Source organism: Thermobia domestica, chromosome 9 (genome assembly GCF_964235325.1).
Source record: "Thermobia domestica chromosome 9, izTheDome1.hap1.1, whole genome shotgun sequence".
NCBI lineage: Eukaryota > Metazoa > Arthropoda > Insecta > Zygentoma > Lepismatidae > Thermobia > Thermobia domestica.
This window is the reverse complement of record NC_137462.1, coordinates 22225161-22251813: the sequence shown is the minus strand read 5'-3', so window position 1 is coordinate 22251813 and position 26653 is coordinate 22225161. Positions and strand designations below refer to the sequence as shown.

The 26653-nt window shown below is 37.2% G+C and overlaps 2 protein-coding genes across 3 annotated transcripts in view; one reads left to right on the top strand and one right to left on the bottom strand.

Moving 5' to 3' along the window:
- The window catches only part of LOC145694457 (uncharacterized), a 108157-nt gene extending 88470 nt beyond the window's left edge, over positions 1 to 19687 (bottom strand). Inside the window, exons 1-2 of one of the 2 annotated variants that reach the window (XM_081770727.1) lie at positions 12451 to 12555; positions 6811 to 7099 (exon numbers count right to left, since the gene is read on the bottom strand). In XM_081770727.1, coding sequence (XP_081626853.1) covers positions 6811 to 6979 — 169 coding nt within the window. In that variant the 5' untranslated portion in view covers positions 6980 to 7099; positions 12451 to 12555. Of the gene's footprint in view, positions 1 to 6810; positions 7100 to 12450; positions 12556 to 19411 lie in introns of those variants that run through there. The other variant, XM_081770726.1, reaches the window with a different exon arrangement.
- LOC145694456 (ionotropic receptor 21a-like) overlaps positions 4175 to 26653 on the top strand; it is a 34193-nt gene continuing 11714 nt past the window's right edge. The window contains exon 1 of the mRNA XM_081770725.1: positions 4175 to 4331. Coding sequence (XP_081626851.1) covers positions 4225 to 4331 — 107 coding nt within the window. The 5' untranslated portion in view covers positions 4175 to 4224. The remainder of the gene's footprint in view (positions 4332 to 26653) is intronic.

Sequence of the window (26653 nt, the reverse complement as noted above, 5' to 3'; positions counted from 1 at the left end):
TATAATACAATATCATTTCTGTAATTTTACTCCATTGTATGTTATTTAGTTTATTAATGGGCACTAAATTGTCTCCAGATCAACGAATAAATTAACTACGGCATGCACTTTGGTGGAAATATCATTGCAATAACATTATTGGTTCGTTCCAAACATGTTCATGTAATAATATTTCCACCAAAGTGCATGCCGTAGTTAATTTATTCGTTGATCTGGATACAATTTAGTGCCCATTAATAAATTAAATAACATACAATGGAATAAAATTACTGAAATGATATCGTATTATACAGTAATTTCGCCGTGCAAGTTCAATAGTATAATAATAATAATAATAATAATAATAATAATAATAATAATAATAATAATAATAATAACAATAATAATAATAATAATAATAATAATAATAATAATAATAATAATAATAATAATAATAATAATAATAATAATAATAATAAAACATTTTCATCGGTCGTGCGCGGAAAGTGAGAATTAAATCAATCACATGTCAAGTCAATGTAAGGAGAAAATCCTAAACTGAATAAGACATTGAAGCGGGTCACAAGCTGGGAATAAGAATAGTGCATGGTGTTAATAAAGGACGACACCGACAGAGAAATCCAGAAACAATAGGTAAACGAAGAAAAAAAGAGTAGAAATTGTTGAAGTGGAAACAAAATACAAATACGAATAGGGAAGAGCAGGAGTCGAGCCAAAATTCGACTCGACTCGAGTTCAATCCGAGTCGAGTCAAAGGTATTTTTCTTGTAGTACTTAAAATTATACTGTAGTTTTTAAAATTAAGGCTGAGACCTGCACGGTCGAATTCTTGAGCCCAAGCAGAAGACCAAGTCGGGTAGTGATATCAACCGGCTCGGCTCGTATCAACTGAGCGAAGTTGTTGTATTACTATACATCTGCTTCCGCCCCTGTCAAATCTGGTCGATCTCGTTGACGCGACATATTTGCTTTTTTATACCCGTTTCGTTTACTGAACAAAACAGTAACTATTCTGAAATATACTACTGCGCATGCCTCGTAGATAAATATTTCTGATGCCAATAGTTTCCGTTTTGTCCAAGGAATGTTCTTTTTCTTATTCCCAGCATGACCCTTTTATTACATTATATGAAGAGCATGTAGGTCTAAATACCCCATGTATTACATATAATGTAGGTTTTACTCTTCCAGCAGAGAAGAAACATGTGATCAAAGTATACAACCCACAGAAGTGATAGCTGGCAAGACAGTGGTCGTAATCCCTAACGACACAGGGAGATAGTGGTGCCCTTCCCGCTGGTCTAGTCGCTAGCACGTGCGCCTTTGGTGTATGGAGTTCCGGATTCGATTCCCGGCGGGAGAGCATCTATGATTTTTAACTGTTCTCGATGTTTCTGTGTTCGTGTCTCTGTCGTTATAAGTTATTAGAAAAAGCAAGTTAAACGATTGAAGCAAGTAAAATTAGCAATAAGTAAGTTACTGAAACACGTTCAGTGAGTCAGTTAAAAAAAAAGTGGACAAAGCACTGGCTTTTCGCGCCGTCCATGCGAGTTCGAATCAATCTCGGCTTGATTTTTTATCCATTTGAGAGAAAATATTGCTTCTCTACGATACAGGTAGTCCACTCTTTTCGTATTTTTCGCTGTCGTTCACAGTTAAAGTAACTGACTATTATTCTTTCTACGAATGATGGATCTTCTCTTTGGCTTCATGTCAAACACGCACACGTAATGAAAAGACGCTGTGGATAATAATAATAATAATAATATGAAATATTAGTAGCTAACTCGTGTGTGTATTTCGACAACATAATGTTATATTATTATGTGGAAATAAGTAAGGCTGGCTGGCGCCGGCCCCCCCCCCCCTATTTTTTTCGATGCGCTTTATGGGTCCACGGTGTCCAAAGTTGGTCCCATCCCAGTATCACCTCCTGTTTTCTCGATATAAGCTATCGACATTTTGCCTAAAGAGGGCTCTGCCGTGGCCCCATGAGTACCCATGACAATGACTCTTCGTTCATTTTGCATTGAAATCGCTTACTTTTCTGAGTACTATGAGTGCATACTGTCCAACGTTGGTCCCATCGCTCTACAGTTTCCCGTTCTCTCGATATAAATTGATAATATTTTGTTTGTAAGGGAGATATGGCGTTACAATCATTACGTTTGAAGAAGAATTGATTAAGATATTACCTTGCCACAAACAACACCTATTATTATTATTATTATTATTATTATTATTATTATTATTATTATTATTATTATTATTATTATTATTATTATTATTATTTTACTTACCACTAATGTTGCCTACCTTTATTTGCAATGCAATGTGTTACTAAAAAGCAAATCAAATAACACTCCTCGCCATTCAGGCTCCCGAACTCGAAATACATGAGTTCTCTGTGTTAGAGGAATGCACATTTATTATATTATTCTTTCAAATAACACGTTTCACAAGTTACTTCACTTTCAATGTGTAATTTCATATCATCACTAACAATCATCTTGTTCCGATAGAAAAATAACCCCCTCCTGCAAAAAAAAAAAAAAAAAAAAAAAAAAACCTGACCGTAGCGAAAGGGCGTGAACCTTCTTTAGGCGATTAATCGGGTCCAATATTTCAATAAGTTTCTGCACACAAATATTTCAGTAAAAGAGGAAAATTTATTCAAACTTTCTGAATACCTATTTATGGGCGAAATTTGGTTCCCTTGGAACTTTTTAAGAGTTTGAAGGGCCACCATTTTGAACATTTTCATCTGATTATTCTGGTTAACGAACTCATCAAGATATTTCAACAATTAATGTTTGTGCCAAGTTTCGTCTCAATCCGCTGAAAATTAGGGTGGATATGGCATTCATAAATAGCGTTATATATATACAAATAGATAGATAAGTAGACACACAGAGGCAGAGAGAAAAAGTGTTTTTCTCCCTTCTCGCACCTGTGGTGCGTCAGAGCTAAACCGGGCCTCTTTGCAAAACGTATTGACCAGCCTAACCTAAACACAAACCTCTTACTTGCTAACGTAGAAACGTGGTCGGGAGGTGTAAGGCATGTAGAAATTGTATTTTTAATAACCATGAGTATGATCCACTTCCATGTTTTTCTTTTTACTTTTTGCAGCTACATCGGAACTTTCCATTTTTATTCTTCACTAATTGCAAATGGCGTTTACATTCAAAATATGAGGAATTTTGGTGGCATTTGTTCGGATATTCTTCTCTTTGGAAATGAAGACAAGAACAAAAGCAATACGCAAAGACAAAAAGTATTATCAGTACTAAACATTACCAATAATAATTGCTACGAAAAACTAAATACGACCTCTTTTACCATCTCTCATAAGTTGTATGTATTATTAACAAAAACTTTTAAAATGTCCTCGCTTAAGATTCGAACTTGCGACCTTTGCATTTGTAAGCCAGCACCTTAACCACTACACCAAGACCATAGGATGGTGATTATTTAGTTGTCGGCGTATTTGTTGTATTTGTGTTTTATGTTCCCACTTCGACAATTTTTACTCTTTTTTTGTAAGTTTAACAGCTGTTTCTGGCTTTCTCTTTCGGTGTCGTCCTTTATTTACACAATGCACTATTCGTATTCACAGCTTGTGCCCCTCTGCAATGTATTATTCAGATTAAGCTTTTCTTTTTGCCCCTCAGTAAACAATTGATTGATTTAATTCTCATACTCTCCACGGATGGAGCGCAGGAATGCCAGACTCGAAAAATAGGTGTACATTTACTTTCCTGACAGATCATACATAAATAGTGGTTATACCAAAATGAAGCCTTGTTCATGAATATATTTTTAAACTAGGAAGCAACGATTGAAATACACTAACGGTGTTGCCAGATGTAACCGAAGGTGTAAATCTTTTTTTTTTTTTTTTTTTTTTTTTTTTTTTTTTTTTTTTTTTACAAAACATGTAAATTGACTCATAACTCATACGTATGGATGTTCTGTCGTTCATTTTCAGTTTGAATAGTTCGAGTAGCTTCGAAACTATGGAATGGAAAAAAGAATTTTTCATTTTTATCGATAACTAATCGGATGAGGCCTCTGTAAGGGATTACTAGGGAAAACGTGGTTTTCATAAATTAACATTCTGAATTGGCAACAGTGGTGATGTGTCAGTGCATCAAAAGATGTGTTACGGATCTGTCTACATTATGCAACTCCTGAACACAATGAAAAACTAACTTTGAACTTATGATGATAAACATTGCTATTCATCACGAACTGAATTGTCAGTTCTACGGCAGATTCTGGAAGTGTCCCCGTTTTGATTCAATGAATTGCAGTGTTGTCGGTTGCATGTAAGTAAAAGTTTTATCACGATAATTTCAAAGTTTGTTTTTAATTTTTTGTTATGAGTCAATTTTTCATGTTTTGTAAAAAAAAAAAAAAAAAAAAAAATCTTCGGTTACATCTGGCAACACCGTGTGGTTCCTAGTGAACTTCAATCGTTACTACTTAGTTTAAAAGTATATGCATGAACAAAGCTTCATTTTGGTATAACCATTATTTGTGTACCGCTTTCGGTTCAAAAGTTCTATTATCCCAAACTCCGGCACCACTGTATTGAACCGGTGTACTTCTATATTAAGTGATTATTAAGCATTGCCACCTATATTCTAAGAAAAAAAATAGTAGAACTAAATTGTTTGAGTAACATGGTGAAAAAAATCACGATTTAAAAAAAAAATCATTTTTGTTGATGTTTTGATTTAAATCTAATTTTTTGGTTTAAATCAAATCTTTCTCCTCGTATAATACAAGCCACGAATGAGGAAAAACTATTAGGAATTAGTATTGAATGTTAATTACGCCATTTAAGTAAAAGTATTGGAGTTCAATTTTGAATTAATCCCCAATCGTTAACCTATTTCAATCCCGAACAATGTTTTTTAAGCATTAAGGAAAAAAAATACTGCAACGTCTATTAATATAACACCTTTTCCACAAAAATTACTGATATTTGGCTGGGGCATATTTTTAAAAAAATGCAAAAATTTTGGAAATATATATCTATTTTTGGAAATATATATCTATTTTTGGAAATATATATATTGTCCAGGAATAAACAACAAGCGCACACAAAATAATTTTCGTATTAAATTCCCCGTTGGAACAGTTAACGATTTAAAAACCCTATGTTACGAAGAGAAGAAAGCAGGATTGCTCCGTTACCTTCCAAAACGGGATTTTTCCTAATCATCTTTTGCTTGATTCTCGTTTTCATACTGTGCTGTACATTCATTTGAGTCTCATTGTATTAGAGACCTGCACGGGCCGGGCTTGGGCGGGCCGACACTGATTTCTCTTCAGGTCGGGCCGGGCTGGGGCCGATTAATTGCAATTCTTTAATAATTATTGACTTTCGTTAAACGATAATTAGAATAAAGGCAAACGTTGAAGAAGTGTGTCCGTGAAAAATGTTACAAAATGGAACTTTTAAAATTTATCGGGCCCAGGCCGGGCTTGGGCCAAGAATTTTTTTTAAAAAAATTATCGGGTCGGGCCGAAAATCTCCAAAACTTTTCGGGCTCAGGCTGGGCCGGGCCTAGGTACATTCGGGCTGGATTGGGCTCGGGCCGAAAAATTCGGCCCGTGTAGGTCTCTACATTGTATTATGATCTTTATCTTTCATAATCGAAATAACAGAACAAACAAGATTTTACTTATTTTCACTTTAAATTCTTTATTTCGGAATTTGATTTAAATCAACGATTTTTATTGAAAAAAAATCAAGTGATTTAAATCAATCCACCCTGTATGAATAATAAATGAAAAAGTACAAATGGAGAGTAAGATAAAATCTTTGTATTACATCAATGATTTCTCTGTTAAACAAGTGTAGTTCTATTAGGAAAATATACAAATGAAAATGAAATCTTTAAGTTTTACGTCCCACGGTTATGCCGATAGGAAAATATACTTGATGAAGTTTGCGGGGGAAGGAGGTACAATGGAACTCCTCGCATGGATGTGCTTCTGAGTTAGCATATACACCTTTCATGCGGGAGATTTGAAGTTCGACTCCTATTGGGAGCTCTCACGCCAAGAGAACTTTGTGGTGGACAAACACCATGTGCGTGGGTTTTCTCGGGGTTATCCTCTTTCCTCCCACTTTCTTCATTTCACCATTTTATCTAGCCGGCATAAACGTGGGACGTAAAACTGAAAGATTTCATTTCATTTTCTTACATATAGTTTGGCTATGAGGGTTAGCACACACGTCTTCGATGGAGATGTGAACTTCGATTTCTGTTGCCGGTGGGGCACAGTGGCAGAGCGCTTACCTCTGGTGTTTGGTGTCCCTGTTTCGATCCCCGGCCAAGTAAGTTTGTGCTAGACAACATCATGTCCGTGGGTTTTCTCGGAGTACTCACATTTCCTCCCACATTCCCATTCCACTAATTCCCCCATCATCATTCATTTGCCTTAATCATCCGACTTCCTTAGCCTAATGACCATAATCGTGGGACGTTAAACTGAAAGATGTCTTTTTCTTTTCATTTCAAATTTTAAATCAACCACCATCTTTTATTTGGTTCAAAACACTTTCACCAGTGGCGTATTTAGGAAGGGGGGCTTCCGGGCTTAACCCCCCCCCCCGAAATCTTACTTACTATAGTAAAGTATATGAAATATCTTGCAGAATTTTCACATTTTCAGGCAAAGCCCTCCCCGAAAGTTAGCAAAGCCCCTCCGAAAGAAAATCGTAAATACGCCACTGAGTATAGCTAATCAAGTTAAGAAGTAAACTACAAAGCACTCAGTGTTAATACGTACTTGTGCAGTATATGTTGTTCCAAGTGGGTGCATCTTCTAAAGATTGGCGACTGTTGCCGAAGCTGCTCCATCGCCGCAGTTCTCCAGGGGCGTAGATAACTCCTTCTTCTTCTTCACGAGCTACACGCTCTTCCCAGAACTTTCTTGCACGAGTAATATGAGCTACCATTTTTCTTTTTTAAAATTTTCAAAAATCTAACACTTTCTAAATTCAAAGCAGTTATTATAACTCAGCTCCAGTTCGTATCTTATGACTACAGAATCGTACATATTAGGCTGACCTACATTTCTGTCAACAGAATAATACTAAAATGTAAGGAAGGGGCTAAAATTGTTAAAAAGGATTTGCACAAGCCGGAATTTGTTAATCAGTTCTTATCTTTGACACACTTTTAGCTTGTGTCAATAGGAGATTAGTAGGACATACATATTGCACAGTGAAGATTCATGAACGGAAAGATGGACAGATATATACTTAACAAAATAAACAAACCATGGTCAAGAGTGATTGATGCTTGTTGATATTCTCTCGGAGAAAGAGCTTGGAGACTGTCAGATCACTACACACACACACACACACACACACACACACACACACACACACACACACACACACACACACACATATATATATATATATATATATATATATATATATATATATATATATATATATATATATATATATATATATATATATATACATATATATATATATGGTACAAATGTCTCTTTTCAACTCTGTCTATATTTTACATACTGAATTACAAAGATAACAAATCAAAATCGTCATTAGTTTTAATGATGTTTTTGGTCATTTATTTTTGCCTTGTAGCCTACTTTTAAGTGTCAGTTTTATCACTTTAAGGTAACAAAGTGATAAAGTATTTATTTATTTTAGGTATTTCTTTATCTATTTATTTAAAAAGCAATTGAGGGGCATGGTGGCTCAGAAGTTACGCGCTCGTCTTTGGTGCGAGATGTTCCTGGTTTGATCTGGGATCTGATCCTCAGGGAGGGGAGTGTTCACTGAGCTCAGAGTTAACGAAACTTCCTAACACAACATCCATTTTGTACATTTTTCAGTAGAACGATACTTGTTTAAGAAGGAAATAAGTAATGTAGAATGAAAATTTGATCTTACACTTCATCTGTACTCTTTCTCTTATAAAAAGAATCAAGTTCTATCACTTTTTTTTCTTAAAATAAGATGGAAGTATTTTACAATTACCTATCGTTTTTTGGAATGCAAAATAATGCCCTTTTAATACTATATAGACGTAGTGTCTTATAGTATTAGATCTTCCCCCAAAGATTTGACTCCTACCAAGAAAAAATTCTGGGTGTGCACCTGTGCCAAGCCACTTGAGAATGTGATGGGGGTTTTCTCGAGGTTCTCCCGTTTCCTTCCCTGTTCATAGAATATAACTGTGAGACCTAAAGCTAGAAATGTTATTTCATTTCGATAGTGTAACACACATACTACTAAATATTACGGTCTCTGTTCGATTAAAATTACTTTAATAATCTCCCAAACTTATCACGATAATTATTTCAATAAATTCAACTATTTTTTGTTACTTTTAATCTTTGTATTTCCTTAATACTTTTTATTTCGCAGAAATTGAAAATACACTTCCATCCAATATGGCTTCCTCACTTATTATATTCCAGTATCAGTGTTGCCAACAAGTTGATACAAAAAGTCGCTAAATAGGAGATGAAATTACTCCAATTTTGGTTGAAAGGTCGCAATATATATATATATTCGTGGAATTTCGTCTCTCTTCCTTCCTCGTAACTAAAAATAATTTAACTTTTAACACAATATATATTTTTAGCTTTATGATCAATTTCACTTCAACGTAATCAAAAATGGAAATGAAATCTTTAAGTTTTACGTCCCACGGGTATGCCGGTTAGGCTAAAGGGGACGGTGATGATGAAAGATGAGTGAAATGGTGGAATGAAGAAAGTGGGAGGAAACGGGAGAACCCTGAGAAAATGCACGCACACGGCGTTTGTCCACCACAAAGGAAATCAAAAATGGGTTTAGAAAAACGAACAAAAGTAAAAGTCTGCAAAGACTGCAAACTAAGTGACATTAAAGGTTGGATTTGGTTCCCGTTAGAGAGCAAGAGATAACAGCAATCAAAGCGGGAATATGGAGATAAAGCTTATGTACTTTCCCAGCTCGTCAACACCTGTGCTGATTCAAATAAGCAAAAGTAATACATACATACATACATTCATAAAGATAGATAGATAAGTAGGTAGATATAGATATAGATACATCTGAACTGATTAGAGTTGAGTTGAGTTGAGTTGATTTTAGTTTAGCGTCCCTTTCAGCAGCGAGGCTATATGAGACGTGGACCTACTGATTAACGTGAAATCCGAACCACACGAGCTCCCGCCGGGAATCGAACCCGGGTCTCCCACGCCAAAGACGCGTACGCTAACCGCTTAGCCACGGAGGAGCTCCTGAACTGATTAGAGTTAATACTACTTGATTACAGGACAAGTTGTTCACAGCACAAAAGTAAGTCGCCAAATTGTTTGTAAGTCACCAAATTGTTATTAAAAAATCACCAGAAAAGTCACTGATCGGAAAAGATATTTTTTGTCGCTATCCTGGTAGTGAAATCCCCTAGATTTAGCGACTTTCTCCCCAAATTGGCAACACTGAACACCATAAAGAAAGCAAGTTTAAACAAGTCTAGCCATTAGTTTTATTATCATAAGGTACCGGACTATTGTCCTTGTTGCCCTTGTAACTAAATATACATAAACGTTATTGTTACACTGCAGTTTGTATGGGGCAGTTTAACATGGTAAAATTAACAATGTAAACCACAAGGAAATTTTCAATGATAAATCGGTAAGAGAGAACTGCTATGGAACGTTATATTTAAAGAATCCGCCTCAGCATCGGTCTGAGCTCTGAAGAACAATTCTGCCTCAGTCAGAGTGGCCGTGAGATCGTTATCTGTAATTCGAACCACAAGCTAAGCTGTAGGTTCACGTCTCATATAGCCTTGCTGCTGAAAGAGACGCTAAACTTAAAAAAAAAGACAGGTCAATTAAAGATCTAACTTCTTTCACTTCTAGACTGGCGTGCATCCAGAAATTTTTGCTGGAAGGTGTCCAATATTCTATATAATATTGAGTCTATATAATATAAAATATAATATCTTATTCTGCACTCGAAAAGACGATAAGTAGTTGTTATTTACTGCTAGAACTAGCTTATTTTTGTAAGAAAAGTAAAAGTACGGATGAAACGTAGAATTCCATCTTTAACCTACATCAATCAGTTAAACAAGTTTAGTTCTGTTAAGAAAATCTACAAATGTTAACCGAGTTACGAAATTTTTTGAGGGGAGTCCGGTCCCGGTGGCCCCTTCCCGTGGGTGCATTATTATTATTATTATTATTATTATTATTATTATTATTATTATTATTATTATTATTATTATTACTGTTTGACATCATAATACAATATCGAGATTATGAAGGACGGATTCTGCTATTAAATAGAATCCAGATAGCAATTTGTCTTTACATTCGAGACCTTCTTGGAGGTTTTGTACCCACGAGGGCGAGTACCGAAGGCGAGCGCTCTATACATGACGCTACAGAGGAGCAAGGACGCCGATCCTGGGGTGTCGAGGGGGCCCGGGTCCCCCAAAGCTCATGTGGGTCCCGCATTGTATTTATGAATATACAATATTTGGCATAATTTGAATGCAATTTGTCTTAAAATCCTCATATATATGCCTTCTGCATCTGAAAGGGCCGCCCAAATTTACAGAGAAATCGGCGCTTTTGCAGAGGAGCCTTAAAATACAGACGTCAGATCGGTATAAACACTCTCAATTTTCTTAACGTGGCATTAAATAATATTTAAAGAGTCCAAATTTAACATCATTACTGATACCGATTGTTAGTTCATGAATTTGCGTTCTTATCAGCAGTGGCGGATCTAGCACGGGGCCGGGTGGCTTAAGACCTACAGTTTTTTGAGTGACAAAAATAACTTAAGCTGTTATTTTTTATATATATTTTTAAAGTTCATAGTAAACTCTTGATATACCTATCATAGTCTAGGTTCTGGTTGACCCCAGGTGTTACCTTCCAGATAAGCCTCTGCTTATCAGATGAACTTACAAAAACGAAATGAAATGAAATCTTTGAATTTAACGTTCCACGCTATGCTCTTTAGGCTAAGGGAGATGGATGATTAAGGTAAGTGAATGATCATGGAAGAATTAGCGAAATGAGAATGTGGGAGGAAACGGAAGTAACCCCGAGAAAACCGACGGAGACGATGTTGTCCACCACAAGCTGACTTGGCCGGGGACTTATCCAGGGACCCCACGCACCATAGTTAAGCCCTTTACTATTAAGCCACCGTGCCTCCTCATGGACTTACGAAACAGAAACGTGGATTTGAGCTTACTCGTGGGAATATGGCTAGTATGAACATTTTCAATAGCGGGATACCCAGGCTCGATTCCTGGTGAGGAACTCACGTGAATCGGATCCCACATTGAGCTATACGTCCATGCTTCATGTAGTCTCGATGCTGAATGGAACGATGAACTTTGAAACCAACCTCTCGCTGTTAATCTATTGGCTAGCACGTGCGCCCTTGGTGTATGTGGTCCTGGGTTTGACTTTCGTTGCGAGACAATTAGAACTTTAAACACATTAGGTGGTACAGATTTCACCTTAAACGGTAGGTCCATGTCTCATATACAGGGAGATCCATAATTATGTACCGGTATATGAAGTTTGACTGACTGTAGTGTTTGTAATTCTGAAAAAAAAAATACGATATGGCAAGACTGTGTACCTTGAGGGTATAGATAACGGTCACTGGACTTGAAACCGTTAGTATATGAAAGACAGGATGTCAGAGCGGTTGTCTCCGGACCAGCGTGTGCTTTGCGTGCGCTGGATCGGTCGACGTGGGTCAGTGGATTTGTCAGCTCGATCTCCTGATTTGAGACCACCTGACTTTTTCTTTTTCTTATGGAGTGTTTTAAAGGACGAAATGTATCAACATGACATACACAATTTTGGCCGAACTACGCGAAGCTATCACAGAATAGTTCCACAGGTTACCAGTACGAGTCTGTCAAGGTGCTTGTGACAACGTTACTCTTTGTCTCCAGGCATGTATCAATTTTTTTTAATGCATTGGTGGACCATGCCAATGGAGAACATAAATTTAAATTCTTGTAAGGAAAGCTATGAGAATAATGTGTTTATGTTCAGTTTTATGTTGAAGTTATGTTGCTAGTTTCTTTACCGCAGTCTTTGAAACATCATATCCACAATTATGGGCCACCCTGTATATGCTAGAAAGAGAGCTAAACATCAACAAACAAATGAACAATCCAAAATCAATCAATCAATCAATCAATCAATCAATCAATCAATCAATCAATCAATCAATCAATCAGCTCCTCACTTTAGCCCACCAATCAGCAAATCACGCGGAAAATTAAATAATATCACCACTTTGATTACTGCAAAAACTAAAATCCTATCACAATGTTCGGAATTATATTTAGCCACTACTAAACAGCACCACACACTTATTATTATTATTATTGAAAAAAAAATTCTAACCGATTTATTCACATATTTGGTAAGAAAGATACCGTCACTCAGCACTTGCGGTTTCACTTAAAAACTCATCGTCACTTCCACTGAGGTTCTGGTCTTTTAGACTATATCAGACGTTTAATTGGTTCCTTCTATTTCAGTTGATAAGTCTTGCTGGCCAGAGAATGATGACGTCACTTGGAGAGAAGACTAAATGCCCACCCAAGGGAGGAACGACCGGTGACATTTTATTGAAGAAGACAAATTCATTTAGTGGCTTTCTATTCTTTAATTGGCCCAGACTTCCTCTTATCCTCCGCAACCAACTCAACAATTGCTCGGTTAATGTTTTCCTTCCGTCTCAGAAAAATAGTTAAATATTCTTGGCTCCATAGTGGGATTCTGCAAACAACGCCCCAAAGTGCAAATATTTCTATTTACTAAATTGCTACATAGATAGTCCCTATATGTATGTAGGTGATAAGATGGGTGAATAGTAGTGTGCTTTCCTCTGGTACGTGGGGCCTCTGGTTCGATCCCCGGCCAGGTGGACAAAGTTGTATTCGTCGGTTTTCTTGAGGTACTCCTGTTTCCTTCCACAACCTCATTCCACCTATTATTCCATCATTATTCACTTGCCTTAATCATCGTCTCCCTTAGCCTAAGGGGCATTATCGTAACACGTTAAACTGAAAGATTTCATTTCAGTTTTCTGTATATAGGTTCGATGGATAAATGTTTACCACTCTCACTTATAATGCAGAAAATTCTGGTTCGATAGGAATATATGTGTTCATGCCCGCCATGGTTGCCGATCCTGTGGGAACTAAGAGGGTCAAAGCCCTTTAAACTTAACTTGGTCCCGCATGTTTTGGATATCTCTGCCTGGAAATCTGACATAACTAAATGGGCTGACCAAAATTATACAGGACAGAGATGGAGTGGGTCAAGTGACTCAAGATTTGTGAGTAGGTTAAGAGTCTTCATCCCGGCGAAATTAAAATACCGCTAATTTTACAGTAATTATGTGATATCTTCAAATAGATAAAAGATAATCGAAATGTGGAACAAGAGCGCCCTAGACAATATTATTTTACATGAGAAATCGTTATCACGACTCACTTATCTGCTTTCGATTTCGAGCCATTTTGAAAATTGGCATTTATTTTCGCGTTTCTAAACAGCTGAAAACGGAAAACCGCTAGGTGACTTGTGATAACGGTACCTAACGCAAAATAATATTGTCTAGGGCGCTCTTGTTCCATATTTCAATTATCTTTTATCTACTTGAAGATATTACATAATTACTGTAAAATTAGCGGTATTTTAATTTCAGTCACGAAAATAATTTTTAAACCTATGAACTGTCTGACAGTAGTTACAAGAGTACAGTGCTGTCACCTGTTGATCTTGTATCCTAGCTGAGCGGACGTTATGGAGTTTCTACAATCATTCAGCTGTCATTCGGCGAAAAGTCTCTATAACACCGCCTGGAGGAAAAACGACTCCTACCAAAATTGGAGGTTACTTTATATTGTTGATGAGAATGAGAGTAAAATAATGAAGGTAAAAGTATACACTTGCACGGTATTATGGACGTCTCATACACACGTGCAGTAGCCGTGCAAATGCATATGTGCACACAACGGCTTAAGCACCGGTAATTTAAATGTGCTTCAGCTACGCAAATGCACATATCTACATGCACGGCTCAAGCATGGGTTATGTACGTGCGCTGCATCCACGCAAATGCACATGTGTACATAACGCCTTAAGCATGGGTTATATAAATGTGTGCTTCATCCATGCAAATGCACATGTGCACATAACGGCTTAAGCACGGGTTACGTACGTGCGCTGCATCCATACAAATACACATGTGTACATAACGGCTTAAGCACGGGTTATATAAATGTGTGCTTCATCCATGCAAATGCACATGTGCACATAACGGCTTAAGCACGGGTTACGTACGTGCGCTGCATCCATACAAATACACATGTGTACATAACGGCTTAAGCACGGGTTATATAAATGTGTGCTTCATCCACGCAAATGCACATGTGCACGTAACGGCTTAGGCACGGGTTATATAAATGTGTGCTTTATCCGGGCAAATGCACATGTGAACATGCACGATTTAGTCACTGGTTATATACGTGTGCGTAACCCACGCAAATGCACATGTGCACATACACGAGCTATGTATGTGTGCTTCATCCACGTAAATTCACGTGTACGGCTTATGCACGGATTATGTATGTGTTCGTCATCCACACAAATGCACATGTGCACATGTACGGCTTATGCATGGATAGGGCACATGTGTCGTACACGTACGTGTTGTCTGGGAAGTGTTATATGCATTTCAGCAGAGAGATTTTGCACTTGAAGAGTCAATGGAATCCTTGAGCACTGGAAATGATGAATAGTTATTCTACTGCCCAAAGCTGAAGTCTCTTAGTCTTAAAAATACTTCTTGCATAACAGCAGTGAGTTCCATTTTATTACAGCACGTTTCAACTTTTAGGCCTCGCGGACTCCACTTTGAGAACCACTGCTCTATAGTGTTTCATAAAATTCAAACAGGAAATTATAGATTTCGACCAGTTCCAGTTGGAATAGAGAGATAATGACGAAATATTCCTGGGACGCTGAATTAATTAATAATAATAATAATAATAAAAACTTTTCTTGATAACTCGTACTTTTTCTTTTTAAATTATACTCGTTAACAAACAGACGAGCGGACATAACCGGTTTTAAAAGACTTCTGATACTTACATTTTCTGATAGTTTGGTAATCTAACACTGAAAATCATGAAAAAGCTAGATTTGAAACAGTTTTGTTTCCTGAGCTTATACTTATAAATACACTATAGTCTAAGATGGCACGATGGCCAAGGGCGCCGATTTCACGGTAAATTTGAAGGGGCCCATTCAGATGCAGAAGGTATATATATTAACATTTGAAGACAAATTGTACTCAAATTGTGCCAAAATATTGTGTGTTCATAAATACAATAGGTAGACCACATAAGCTTGGGGGGCGGGCCCTTGACGATGCATCAGTGATAGAGCGCTTACTTCTGGTGCGCGAGGTCCCTGGTTCAACCCCTGGCCAAGTAAGTTTGTGGTGGACAAAAGCGTGTAAGTGGGTTTTCTCGTTTCCTCCCACTTTCTAATTCCACCGATTCTTCCATCATCATCCACTTGCCTTAATCATCGTCTCCCTTAGTCTAAAGAGCATAATCGTGGGACGTTAAACTGAAAGAGTTCATTTCATTTACACTATAGTCTAAAATACGTATTTACAAAGATTAAAAGAAGTGTTTACAAAAACGTGATGATGTGGGCTGCGGTTAATCAGTGCTACAAGGTTCATTATCTGGTATGTAGTGTCTTTGGTCTGGTGTCTTCCATTATTGACTTGAGTTGAGTTTAACGTCCCGTTCAGCAGCGAGACTATATGAGACGTGAACCTACTGATTAACGTGGAATCCGAACCACATGAACTCCGCCGGGAATCGAACCCGGTGGTGTCTTCCCATTCTGCCTTAAAGCCTTCCAGCACTTTGTAGAAATTATTTTAAATAATCTTATCTTTAGGCAGAACGGGAATTCCCGTTCTGCCTAATCTTTCGAGACGGGGAATTTTGTCCAGGAGTGATTTCTTCAAGAAAATTTTTGCTTAGTAATTGTAACAAATTCTCTAAGAAGAATAACTATTCTTCAAGTTTCATTATAAATTTTAGATGGTATCCTATTTGTTCTTCTCGGAAAAATGACTAGATACAGTTCTGTTATTAGCAGTAATCTACTTTAATAAAGATGAATGTGATTAAAAGAAAAAAATGCCTGCAGAGAAATGGAAAATTGATTGACTCAGTTGCAAGAAAACTGTTTGACATTGTAACTAAAACAAACAAAACAAACTTACTTCGGTCTAACATTAAGTGATTTCACAATAAAATGTTATTCATTTTTCCAATAGTTCATCTCCAACATGCTAAGGCTCGCAATACATAAAAGGTGCCACAATTCACATCCTCAAGACATGTTTGGCCATATTAAGTAAACAACACAAGACAGTGCATAATACGACCATTATCCCCGATTATCTGACTTGAATTGATTGAAACTATACAAAAATCATACAAGTATTTCAATATGTGATATTGATATTTCGATTGCTGCCAGTGGCGTATTTACGATTTTGTTTTGGGAACTTTGCTAACTTTCGGGGGGGCTTTGCCTGAAAATGTGAAAATTCTGCAAGACATTTCATATACTTTACTATAATAAGTAAGAATTAGGGGGGTTAAGCCCAGAATCCCCCTTAAATACGCCACTGATTGCTGCTATATACATTGACTATAAATATGAAATAGAAACATAGGCCTATATGATACTATTGCATATAATACAGTACAGAATCATGTGTAGAATGCAAATCGGCTGATAAGGTAATTCAGAAAAAGTAGTTGTGATGTAGAACACTAAAATTCTTTCTTAAAGGCCCCCTTATGCATTCTCATACACCGTTTACTTAATATATGGTCAAACATGTCTTGAGGATATGAACTGTGGCACCTTTTAAGTACTGCGAGTCTTAGCATGTTGGAGATGAACTACTGAAAAGGTGAATAAAATCTTGATGTGAAATAAGTTGATATTACACCGAATTAGGATTATTTTATATTCGTTTTAGTTACTCGTGCAATGTTTAAACGACTTTCTTGCAACTGAATCAATCAAATTTTCATTTCCCCATACGTATTAAAAGAAATCACATTCATCTTTACTCAAGTAGATGTAAATATTTAACACAGCTGATAAAGAACTGTATCCTTGTCATTTTTCCGAGAAGAACAAGTAAAATAACATCTAGAATGTACGATGAAAATTGAAGATATAGTTATCCTTTTTACAGACTCTGTTACAATTACTAAACAGATTATTACGAGTGCAGGACAAACTCCAAGAGGACAATCCACAAGTAAAATTCTGTCAAAACGGACTAAATTCAAGCGACAGAATATTAGGCACAGCCTAATAAAAGGATGATATTTTTTTCTTCAACTGCCATGCACCTAAAATTTTATCTGTAATTCTTCACTGTATTGAAATCACTTTTTTAATTACTGAAAACCCAATAAAATACGCGTAAGACTGTTATAAAAAGTGCTGTATATAAATTTCACACTTTGGTCTTTGCTAAAGATATCTTGATCAATATTTCAGAGTTAAAATAAATAAATATTTACCCCACATTACTAAAAAAAAAAAAAAAAAAAAAAAAAAAAAAAAAAAAAAGACTGCAATAGCTACTTTATAAGGATGAACATTTTTTTGTTCAAAAATCAAATAACATCAGTTACTTTTCGTAATTAAAATGAATGGCCTTACAGTAATATGCTGGTCCTATTTCAAATGTATGAGATGCCAGAACTTTTCATATGAGTGTGTGTGAAAGTAATTAAAGGCAATCTGCTCTTTTATTATAACATTTTTTTTTACGTTTTATTGGGTTTTCAACATTTTAAAAGGAAGAAAAAGTTATTTCAGTTGAAAAAAAAATACAGGTAATATTTTAGAATATATGACAGTTGAAGAGAAAAAATAATCATATAGGAGGTGCACTGATACATCCAATATATACTGCTATGATTCTGTCCTTTGGATTTTGTCGGTGTCGTCAGAATTTTCCTTGGATTTTGACCCCTTGGATTTAGTCCCCGACCTCGTTACTACAGCCATTATATATATGAGTTCCAATCTGCATAAAAACATGCTAGGAATCAAGCATTTCGGTGGTGCATTTCCCTAAAAGATTCCTCCCTGCATAAAATTCTCTGTCTCCAAATATTAGGCAGAACGGAATTCCTGTTCTGCCTAAAGATATTATCATTGAAAATATTTTCTACAGAGAGCTGGAGGGTCTTTAGGCAGAACGGGAATGAATCCTTCCTTTCATCCCAGCCCCAGGAAGTTAACATGGTGGTGGACAAACACCGTACGCGGGATTCTCCGGTTTTCTCTTGAGAGCGCGGTGGCTCAGTGGTAAAGCGTTCATCTCCGGTGCTTGGGGTCCCTGGTTCGATCCCAGCTCGCGCCGTGTGGACCTTGTGGTGGACAAACACCGTGTTCGTGGGTTTTCTCGGGATTCTCCCGTTTCCTTCCACATTATTAATTATATCATTTCATTCATTTCTCATCATCACCGTCTCTTTTAGAATAACCGACATAATTGTGGGTGGTAAACTTAAAGATTTCATTTCATTTTTTCTCCTGTTTTCTCCCATTTCTTCATTTCACTATCTACTATTCGTCTCATCATTACGATTTCCCTTAGCCTCGGTATATAGCCGTGGGACGTTAAATTAAAAAGAGAGATGGCAAGTCTCCGTAATGGTCTGGTGGCTATTACCTGTGCCTTTGGTGCACGTGGTTCTGGGTTCGATTTCTGATGTGAGCACAAAAATTTAATTCTACATTCAGTTTCATTAATCATTTGTCTTGTTTTATTCTAAAGGGCATAAAGTGGGACGTTAAGCTAAAAAAAAAAAGTCATGGTAATTGTGGGAAAGGAAATGAGTTTTATGTCCCATGGTTATGCCGGGTAGAGTAAAGGAGACTGTGATAATGAAAAATGAATGAAATGGTGGAATGAAGAAAGTAGGGGAAACGGGAGAACCCCGAGGAAACCCACGCACACGGTGTTTGTCTACCACAAAGTTTACTTGATGCGAGCTAGGGTCGAACCAGGGACCTCATGCACCAGAGGTATGTTTTTTGTGAATAGAGGTCGAGAAATGCTATCTTAACTATGTAGTATAACTTTAGGGAATACGCTTGTGCGATCAAAAATGTTAAAACCATACAGTTGTGCGATCGATTTCAAGTCCATTATACCAAAAAGACGAAGGTAAAACTTTATTAATACTATTACAAAATACTATAACCATTTAGTGCTATAACTCACCGTTAGATGTCAGGGCCGTGTTTGTTCCTCCTAATGGATATCTCCTGGCACACCCACACGATCGAAAATATAAAGAAGGCTCACTTTGAGATGTTTTCGGCAACGGTGGAGGCTGTCGCGTATTGCGGGCTGCAGCTTTCTTCTTGGATGCAGCAGAATTTCTATCACGTGTTGGTGTGTATGAAGCACTGTACGTTGTGGAATGCTGCACGAGCACCATCTCTCCGCAAATATCAGTAACTACTACGAACGCAGACACATTATGATAAACATTGCGGGTTGATTATGCCAAAAATCTTTGCAAGCCGAAATTAATGTAATTTTTGGATGTGTTGTTATGTTTAACTGAACTGGGACTGGGAATGAATTTAAAATCTTCCCTGTGTGCTCGTTTGAAGTAAATAAATAAAAAAAGGAATAAAAATAAAAGGCTATACTCTTTTGCTATTGTCTGTTACCGGAAATAGTCACACACTGTAGCTTCTTCCGGTTACATAACTGTGGGCGAGGTCGATCGATGTAAAAGCGTCGGATGAAAAAAGCAGCGACACATCACCCTTTTTAACGCTAAATTAAGTTGTCACATAATAAACCACATTTATGCACCAGAACTCAATTGTCTTATGTTTTAGCGCAAACATGTTGCCCCGGGGAGAGAGAGAGAGAGAGAAAGAAAGAAAGAAAGGAGAAACTACGAAGCTTTATTCGGAATTATAGCTACAGATTGAATATATATTGCTTGTTAATTGACTGATTGGTTTTCAATTTTAGCATCGAGGCTATTAGGACATGGATCTACGGCTTAACGTGGGATCCAAACCGAATGAGCTCCCTCTGGGAATCGAATACGCGTCTCCCGCACCGAACGCCAGTACTAACGAGGGAACTGCTTATTAATTATTAAGTGTAAGACTTGGAAATCTTATAGAACAGTTATATCCGTCTTTCTGTCGACAGGTATCAGACCCCCCCCCCAAATAAAACGGTAACAGATAAGCGGTCATTTGAAATTAGGGATGGGCACGAGTCGAGTTAAAATTCGAATCGACTCGAGTCAAAGGTAATTTTCACGAGTCGAGTTCCGAGCCGAGCCACTGTTTTTTAAGTCGAGTTGCGAGTCGAGTCGAGTTTGATAAATGGCTCACTCGTTCAGCTCGTTTTAACTCGTTTTGAAATCATGGCCTGAGTAGACTTGAAAGCGAAAGCTATGAGAAATGTAATATAAGCAGTAATGTGGAATACTTTTAGTTCTGCTCATGAGAGGGGAAACTTCCCACATCTCGTCTCGTCTCGATAACGAGACAACAATAGATTTTTATAACAAAACAGTCTCAAATATCGTGAGCAGCAATATAAGTAGACCCTATATACTGTAGTTTTTAACAATCAAGGCTGAGACCTGCACGGTCGAATTTAAGAGCTCAAGCAGAAGGCCAACCCCGTTAGTGATGTCAACCGACTTAGCTCAGTTCAATTGAGCGAGCAGCTCGAGCTGGTTCGTGTGGGATGAACTACTGGTTTGGCTCAAATGAGCGATGACTTGAGCCGGCTCGAGCTAGCTCCGTTGAAACGAGTCCATTGACTCGGTTCAATTCGGCTCAACTGAGCAGATGGTTCGAACCGGCTCGGTTGAGGTGAGCCATCAGCTCGGTTCAGTTCGGCTCGAGTGAGTCACCTGCTAGGTTGGGTGATATGTTGGCTCGGCTTACTTCTCGATTTGGCTTGATAATGAATCACTCTGTGAGCCGAGCCACTCGAGCCTTCGACAACCCTAAACCCGGGCCGAGCAGTTTTGAACATGTTTACCCGGCATCCTATAACTTTTACCAACTTTGGCTCGAGCCCGAATACTTGCTCCTTCGGAACTCAAACCCAGAACCTCACGAACGATGTTCTTACCTCCTGAAGACGACCGAGATCTGCAGTCAACTAGTTTTTAGTATTCAAATACAAACCGCCTATCTTTATGGTTACATGGCGTTGTAATAATAATAATAATAATAATAATAATAATAATAATAATAATAATAATAATAATAATAATAATAATAATAATAATAATAATAATAATAATAATAATAATAACAATAACAATAATTTATGGTAGTAGTAGTAGTATCATTAATAATTATTCTATATGTCTATCTATGTATGATACTTCAAGAGTGTGGTTGAAACTACACACAAGACTTAGCTCGATTTGGTTCGATTCCACTCGAAACTCGCCCCGAATTCGAGTCGAGTTGAAGGAAATTTTTCGAGCCGAGTTCTCGAGTCGAGCGCAAAGATGTCTGTTTCGAGCCGAGTCGAGTTTCAAAGAAAACTCGCTCGAACTCGCTCGTGCCCATTCTTATTTGAAATCAATTCAGCGTCCCAAGAATAAGCTCCATCACATAGATTGTCCCTCTCCCTCTACCCAAACCGAAAAATGTTGAAAATTACCATCTCCGGTTTCAAGGTAGATCGCTATAGAACGAAAATGGTAATACATACTAACAACTGTTTTTTTCCCCTTTGGAATCGATTGAATGTCTGAAGTAAAGATATAATGCTCACTTGTATCCCTCTAGTAAAATCGGAGGTGATAGAAATTTATTGCTACGTCCAGTTTCAATAGAGATCTCCAGAACGCAAAATCTATAATAGATACCGACAAGCGCTTTTCTGAAATCGATTCAACGTCCCAAAAATATATTCCTTTGCAAACCGGAAATGGTAGAAATTAACCGTTTCCGGTATCAACGTTGATCCCTTCACAGCAAAAAGGGTATACATATATATTTAGTTTTGCACGTAATCTTATTTCTAGCCAGCTAGGAAAAGCTAGTTAGATTAACTAATATGTCTTTTTAATGAATCCCAGAGCAAAGTTCAAGTACAAAAATTCCTGTCCACGAGCTTTCACGTAGAGAATGGCCTACAACAACGAGAGACGTTGTCGCCATTATTATCCAAGTTTGTTCTGGAGTACGCTACAAGGAAAATCAAAGACAGCAACCAGAATCTAGAGCTGACTGGTATTCAGCAGATTATGTCGTATGCTGATGATATAAATCTGATAGGACATTATATTCGGACAAGAGAAAGAAATGCAAAGGTCTTATTGAAGCTTTTAGGGACATGGATTTAAAAGTAAATACAGAGAAAACTAAGCACGTGGAACTTCGTCCGGATCGTAATACGGCAAATTACGGATGCGTTAAAATATTAAATAATACTTTTGATAAAGTGAATACTTTCAAATAGAATCAATATTAAGATACTAAAACCATATCCACTGAAAAATTAAATATCAACTAAAAGCAGGGAATTCGAGTTATTATTTACTTCAAAATCTCTTGTTGTCTCGCGAATTCTGTCGGGGAATGTGGAGCTTAAAATGTATAAAACGATAATCATGCCAATTGTACTGTATGGTTGCGAAACATGGTCGCTTACTCTGAGGAAAGAGTGCAGACTGAAAGTATCTAATATAAATTAAAAAAAAAAAAGAGTTTGTTTGAGTGTCTGTCCGTGTGTGTGTGTGTGTGGCCTGGGGACCAGACGAGTGGACCCAGAGTTACCAAATATTAATCACGGGTACATTGGTCCAAGAAACGTTTTCTTTTCTCTCAAAATTCAAACCAAGGAGGTCTCAGGGGGAGCGTTCACCAGACTAGTAGGAAATGACCGATATTAGTATCGAATTCATAGTTTTCGCGGTCGCTGAGATCAATGACGACACTTCCATTAGTGATGACTTTCAAATTCAGCTACCATTGTGTGAGGGCCGGAGGACATCTGCGGGGGGCGGTGGGGGGGGGGTGTTACCGAGACATGTAAAAATAATACAAAATGACCGACTTTACTGTCAAATCCATAATTTTTGTGGTATCTGAGATGAATGATGATACTCCGACAGGCGTTGACTACCAAATACAGCCCCCATCGGCTGGTGCCAGAGGCATTTTTTTTTTCAAATTTCGAACCAGAGGATCTCAGGGGCAGGCCCGTGCTGGCCCACCGGGATACCAGGACGTGTCCCGGTGCGCCCTCCGAAACATCACGGTATATATATATAAAGGTACAAGTTTTTAGTAATAAATTCTTACAGTTTTATTGGTAAAAAATCCGTGAAAGGTGCAGTGCGCCCTATACATTAGGCACCCTTGCAAGTCCACATCAAAGATGAACGATTTTATTTACTCTTCTGTATACCACATTTGTGTACAACAAATACATACAGTTACTATTGGTAAAGAGCCCGTGAAAGGTACAGTGCGCCTTTTACATAAGGCGCCCTACGAAACATCACATTATGGATAAGTGGTTTTAGTTATCCTCTGTACCAGCTTTATATAAGCACCCTTTCCCTGAGATGCCCTGCGAAATATCACATTTTTTAAAATTTTATTATTCTGTATTTCAGTTTTGTATTATAAATTCATACAGTTGCTATTGGCCGAGAACAGGTAAAGAGTATAATCACTTACAAAAATATTATAAAAAATTATGTAGCTATAAAACTAAACAACGTGATACATCAAGAAGACTTTGGATAGTCAAACGTACGATGCGTTCATGAAATACTACACTGACACTAGTCTCAAATTTACGATTTTTACGGCATCGAAGCTTTCACGGTCTTAATATGCATCCATATATCCGAGCATATTGATTATTCCTGTGTGTTTTAAATCAGTGTTCGAATCATCAGTACTTATTGTAATTCTAAAATATAGCTATATTGATTTCCGTACAATGTGGTATTTCTGTCACCACGGCACAGCGCGTCATCAGGTTGTGGATCAAGGAGAAGGCCTCTGGGATATAGAGGTTAGCTGCGAATATACTGAATAAGAAGTTGCTGACAGACAAGGGGTGATCCTCCAGCTTGAGGATTTGGTGTGGGGCTAACAACCTCATCCTGTAAAAAAAAAAAGTTTTATTCAGATATATTCGCAGAATCCTCGGATCAGAACTGATAACTTGGCACGAACTCAGCAAAGTAAAATCGACATGAGAATTGGATCATGGAAGATAAGAAGTCTCTATAGGGCAGGCGCGTTAAAATGTGTAATGAATGACTTTAGAAATAGAAGGTGGACCTAGTTGGATATCAAGAAGTTAGATGAGAAGGAAATGGAGGAGTCATGTCGGGAAATTTTTTGTCCCTTTACGGGGAACGAATTAAAAATTACCAACTAGGAACAGAGCTTTTTTCGTTCACAAACGAATACGTACTATCAGCAATTACATGAGTTGAATTTGTTAGTGATAGATTTTCTTTCTTCTCTTAAGGGTCGGTGGTGTAATATTATTGTTTTAAATGTACATGCCCCAACAGAAAATAAGGATGACAATAAAAAGAGTTTTTACGAAAGAATAGAACGGGTATTTGATCATCTCCTGCAATACCATATGAAAATTATGTTAGGCGGTTTCAATGTGAAGGTAGGACGAGAGGGTATTTTCAAACCAATTATAGGGAATAAATGTCTGCATAAGGAAGGTTGTGACAACGGCGTTAGACTCGTGAACTTTGCAACATCCAGAAACCTTATCATGATGATTACAAAATTCCCACATCGCGACGTTCATAACTATACTTGTACCTCACCAGACGGAAAAACACATAATCAAATCGATCACGTTTTAGTAGATAGAAGAAAACAGTCTAGCACAACTGATGTTCGGTCGTTCAGAGGGTTTAATTATGATAATAAGAGAGAGACTATCGTTGATTAAAGGAAATATTCAATATGTGAAAGCGGGGTGGTTTAATTTTTTTAAAAAAATAGAGGAGACTCAGGTGAGAGTGGAGCCAGATTGAGATGTCGAATAGATTCTCGGTTTTAGAAGGTTCGGAGAGCACTAGTGTTCAGAATACTTGATTGAAATTAGAGATAACATTAAGGTTTCAGCAAAAGAAATATTGGAACACTCAGAAATGCGTAGGAACAAAGCATGGTTCAACCAGGAATGCACTAAAGTAGCAGAGAAGAGAAAACAGAAGAAACAGTGTTGGCTGCAAAATGCGAACGAAATGACTACATAAAATTTCACTGTCATCTGGCGGAAAAAGTCCAAAACTTTTAGAACAAAGAAACGTGATTTTTGAAAGCTAAAATTAATTAACTTGAAGATAATAGTAAAAAATAAAAACATTCCGGCCATGCAAAAATGCATCTACGGACTTAAGAAAGGCTATCAAGTTTGTGCTTATATATTAAAGAAAGCTAAAGGAACAGTTCTTACTGTTCAGAATAGCATCTTAAATAGATGGAAAGATTTCTTTGACGATTTGCTTAACACATAGCCAAAAACTAGTATGCGTGTAGAAAGTGAAATGCATACAGCATAACCGTATCTTCCAGAACCTAACCAGACAGAAATAGAAATCGCTATTAAAAATTAAAGAAACACACATCTCCGGGTGTAGACGAAATTCTGGTTGACTTAATTTTAGCTGGGTGGGATTGTAGAGCAAGATACACAAACTCATTCTCCTTATCTGGAGCAAGGAGGAATTACCACAAGAGTGAAAAGAAGTTCCACTGTTCCAGTTCAAAATAAAAACAACAAAACTGATTTAATAATTATTGAGGCATTTTTCTTCCGTCAACATCCGATAAATTTCCTTAAATATTCTATTAGAAAGATTGACTCCATACGCAGATGAAATTATTGGAGATAATCAGAGTGGATGTAGGTAAAATCGATCAACTATCGACCAGATATTTACTATTCAACTAATACTTGAAAAGAAATGGGAATACAATATTCTCGGACATCAATTATTGACTTTAGACTAGGGTAGGAAGAGAACATTGTACAACATGCTTAAAGAATCTGGAATACTGAAAACGGAAGATTAATTATGTTTAAATGAATCCCAAAGTAAGGTTCGAGTAGAGAGATTCTTGTTCACGAGATTTCACGTTGAGAATGGCCTGAAAAAAGGAGATGCGTTGTCGCCATTATTATTTAACATTGTTCTGGAGAACACTATAAGGAAAATCAAAGACAGGAATCAGGTCCTAGAGCTGAATTGTATTTACCAGGTTATGGCGTGTGCTTATGATGTAAATTTAATAGGGGATGATAGAACAATAGAAAGGACGCAGAAATCTTACTTAACGCTTGCAGTGATATGGGTTTAAAAGTAAATGCAGAGAAAACTAAATAAATGGAAGTTTGTCGGGATCGTAATACTGCATTTTATGCATGGGTTAAAAAAACAAATAATATTTTCTTTCGACA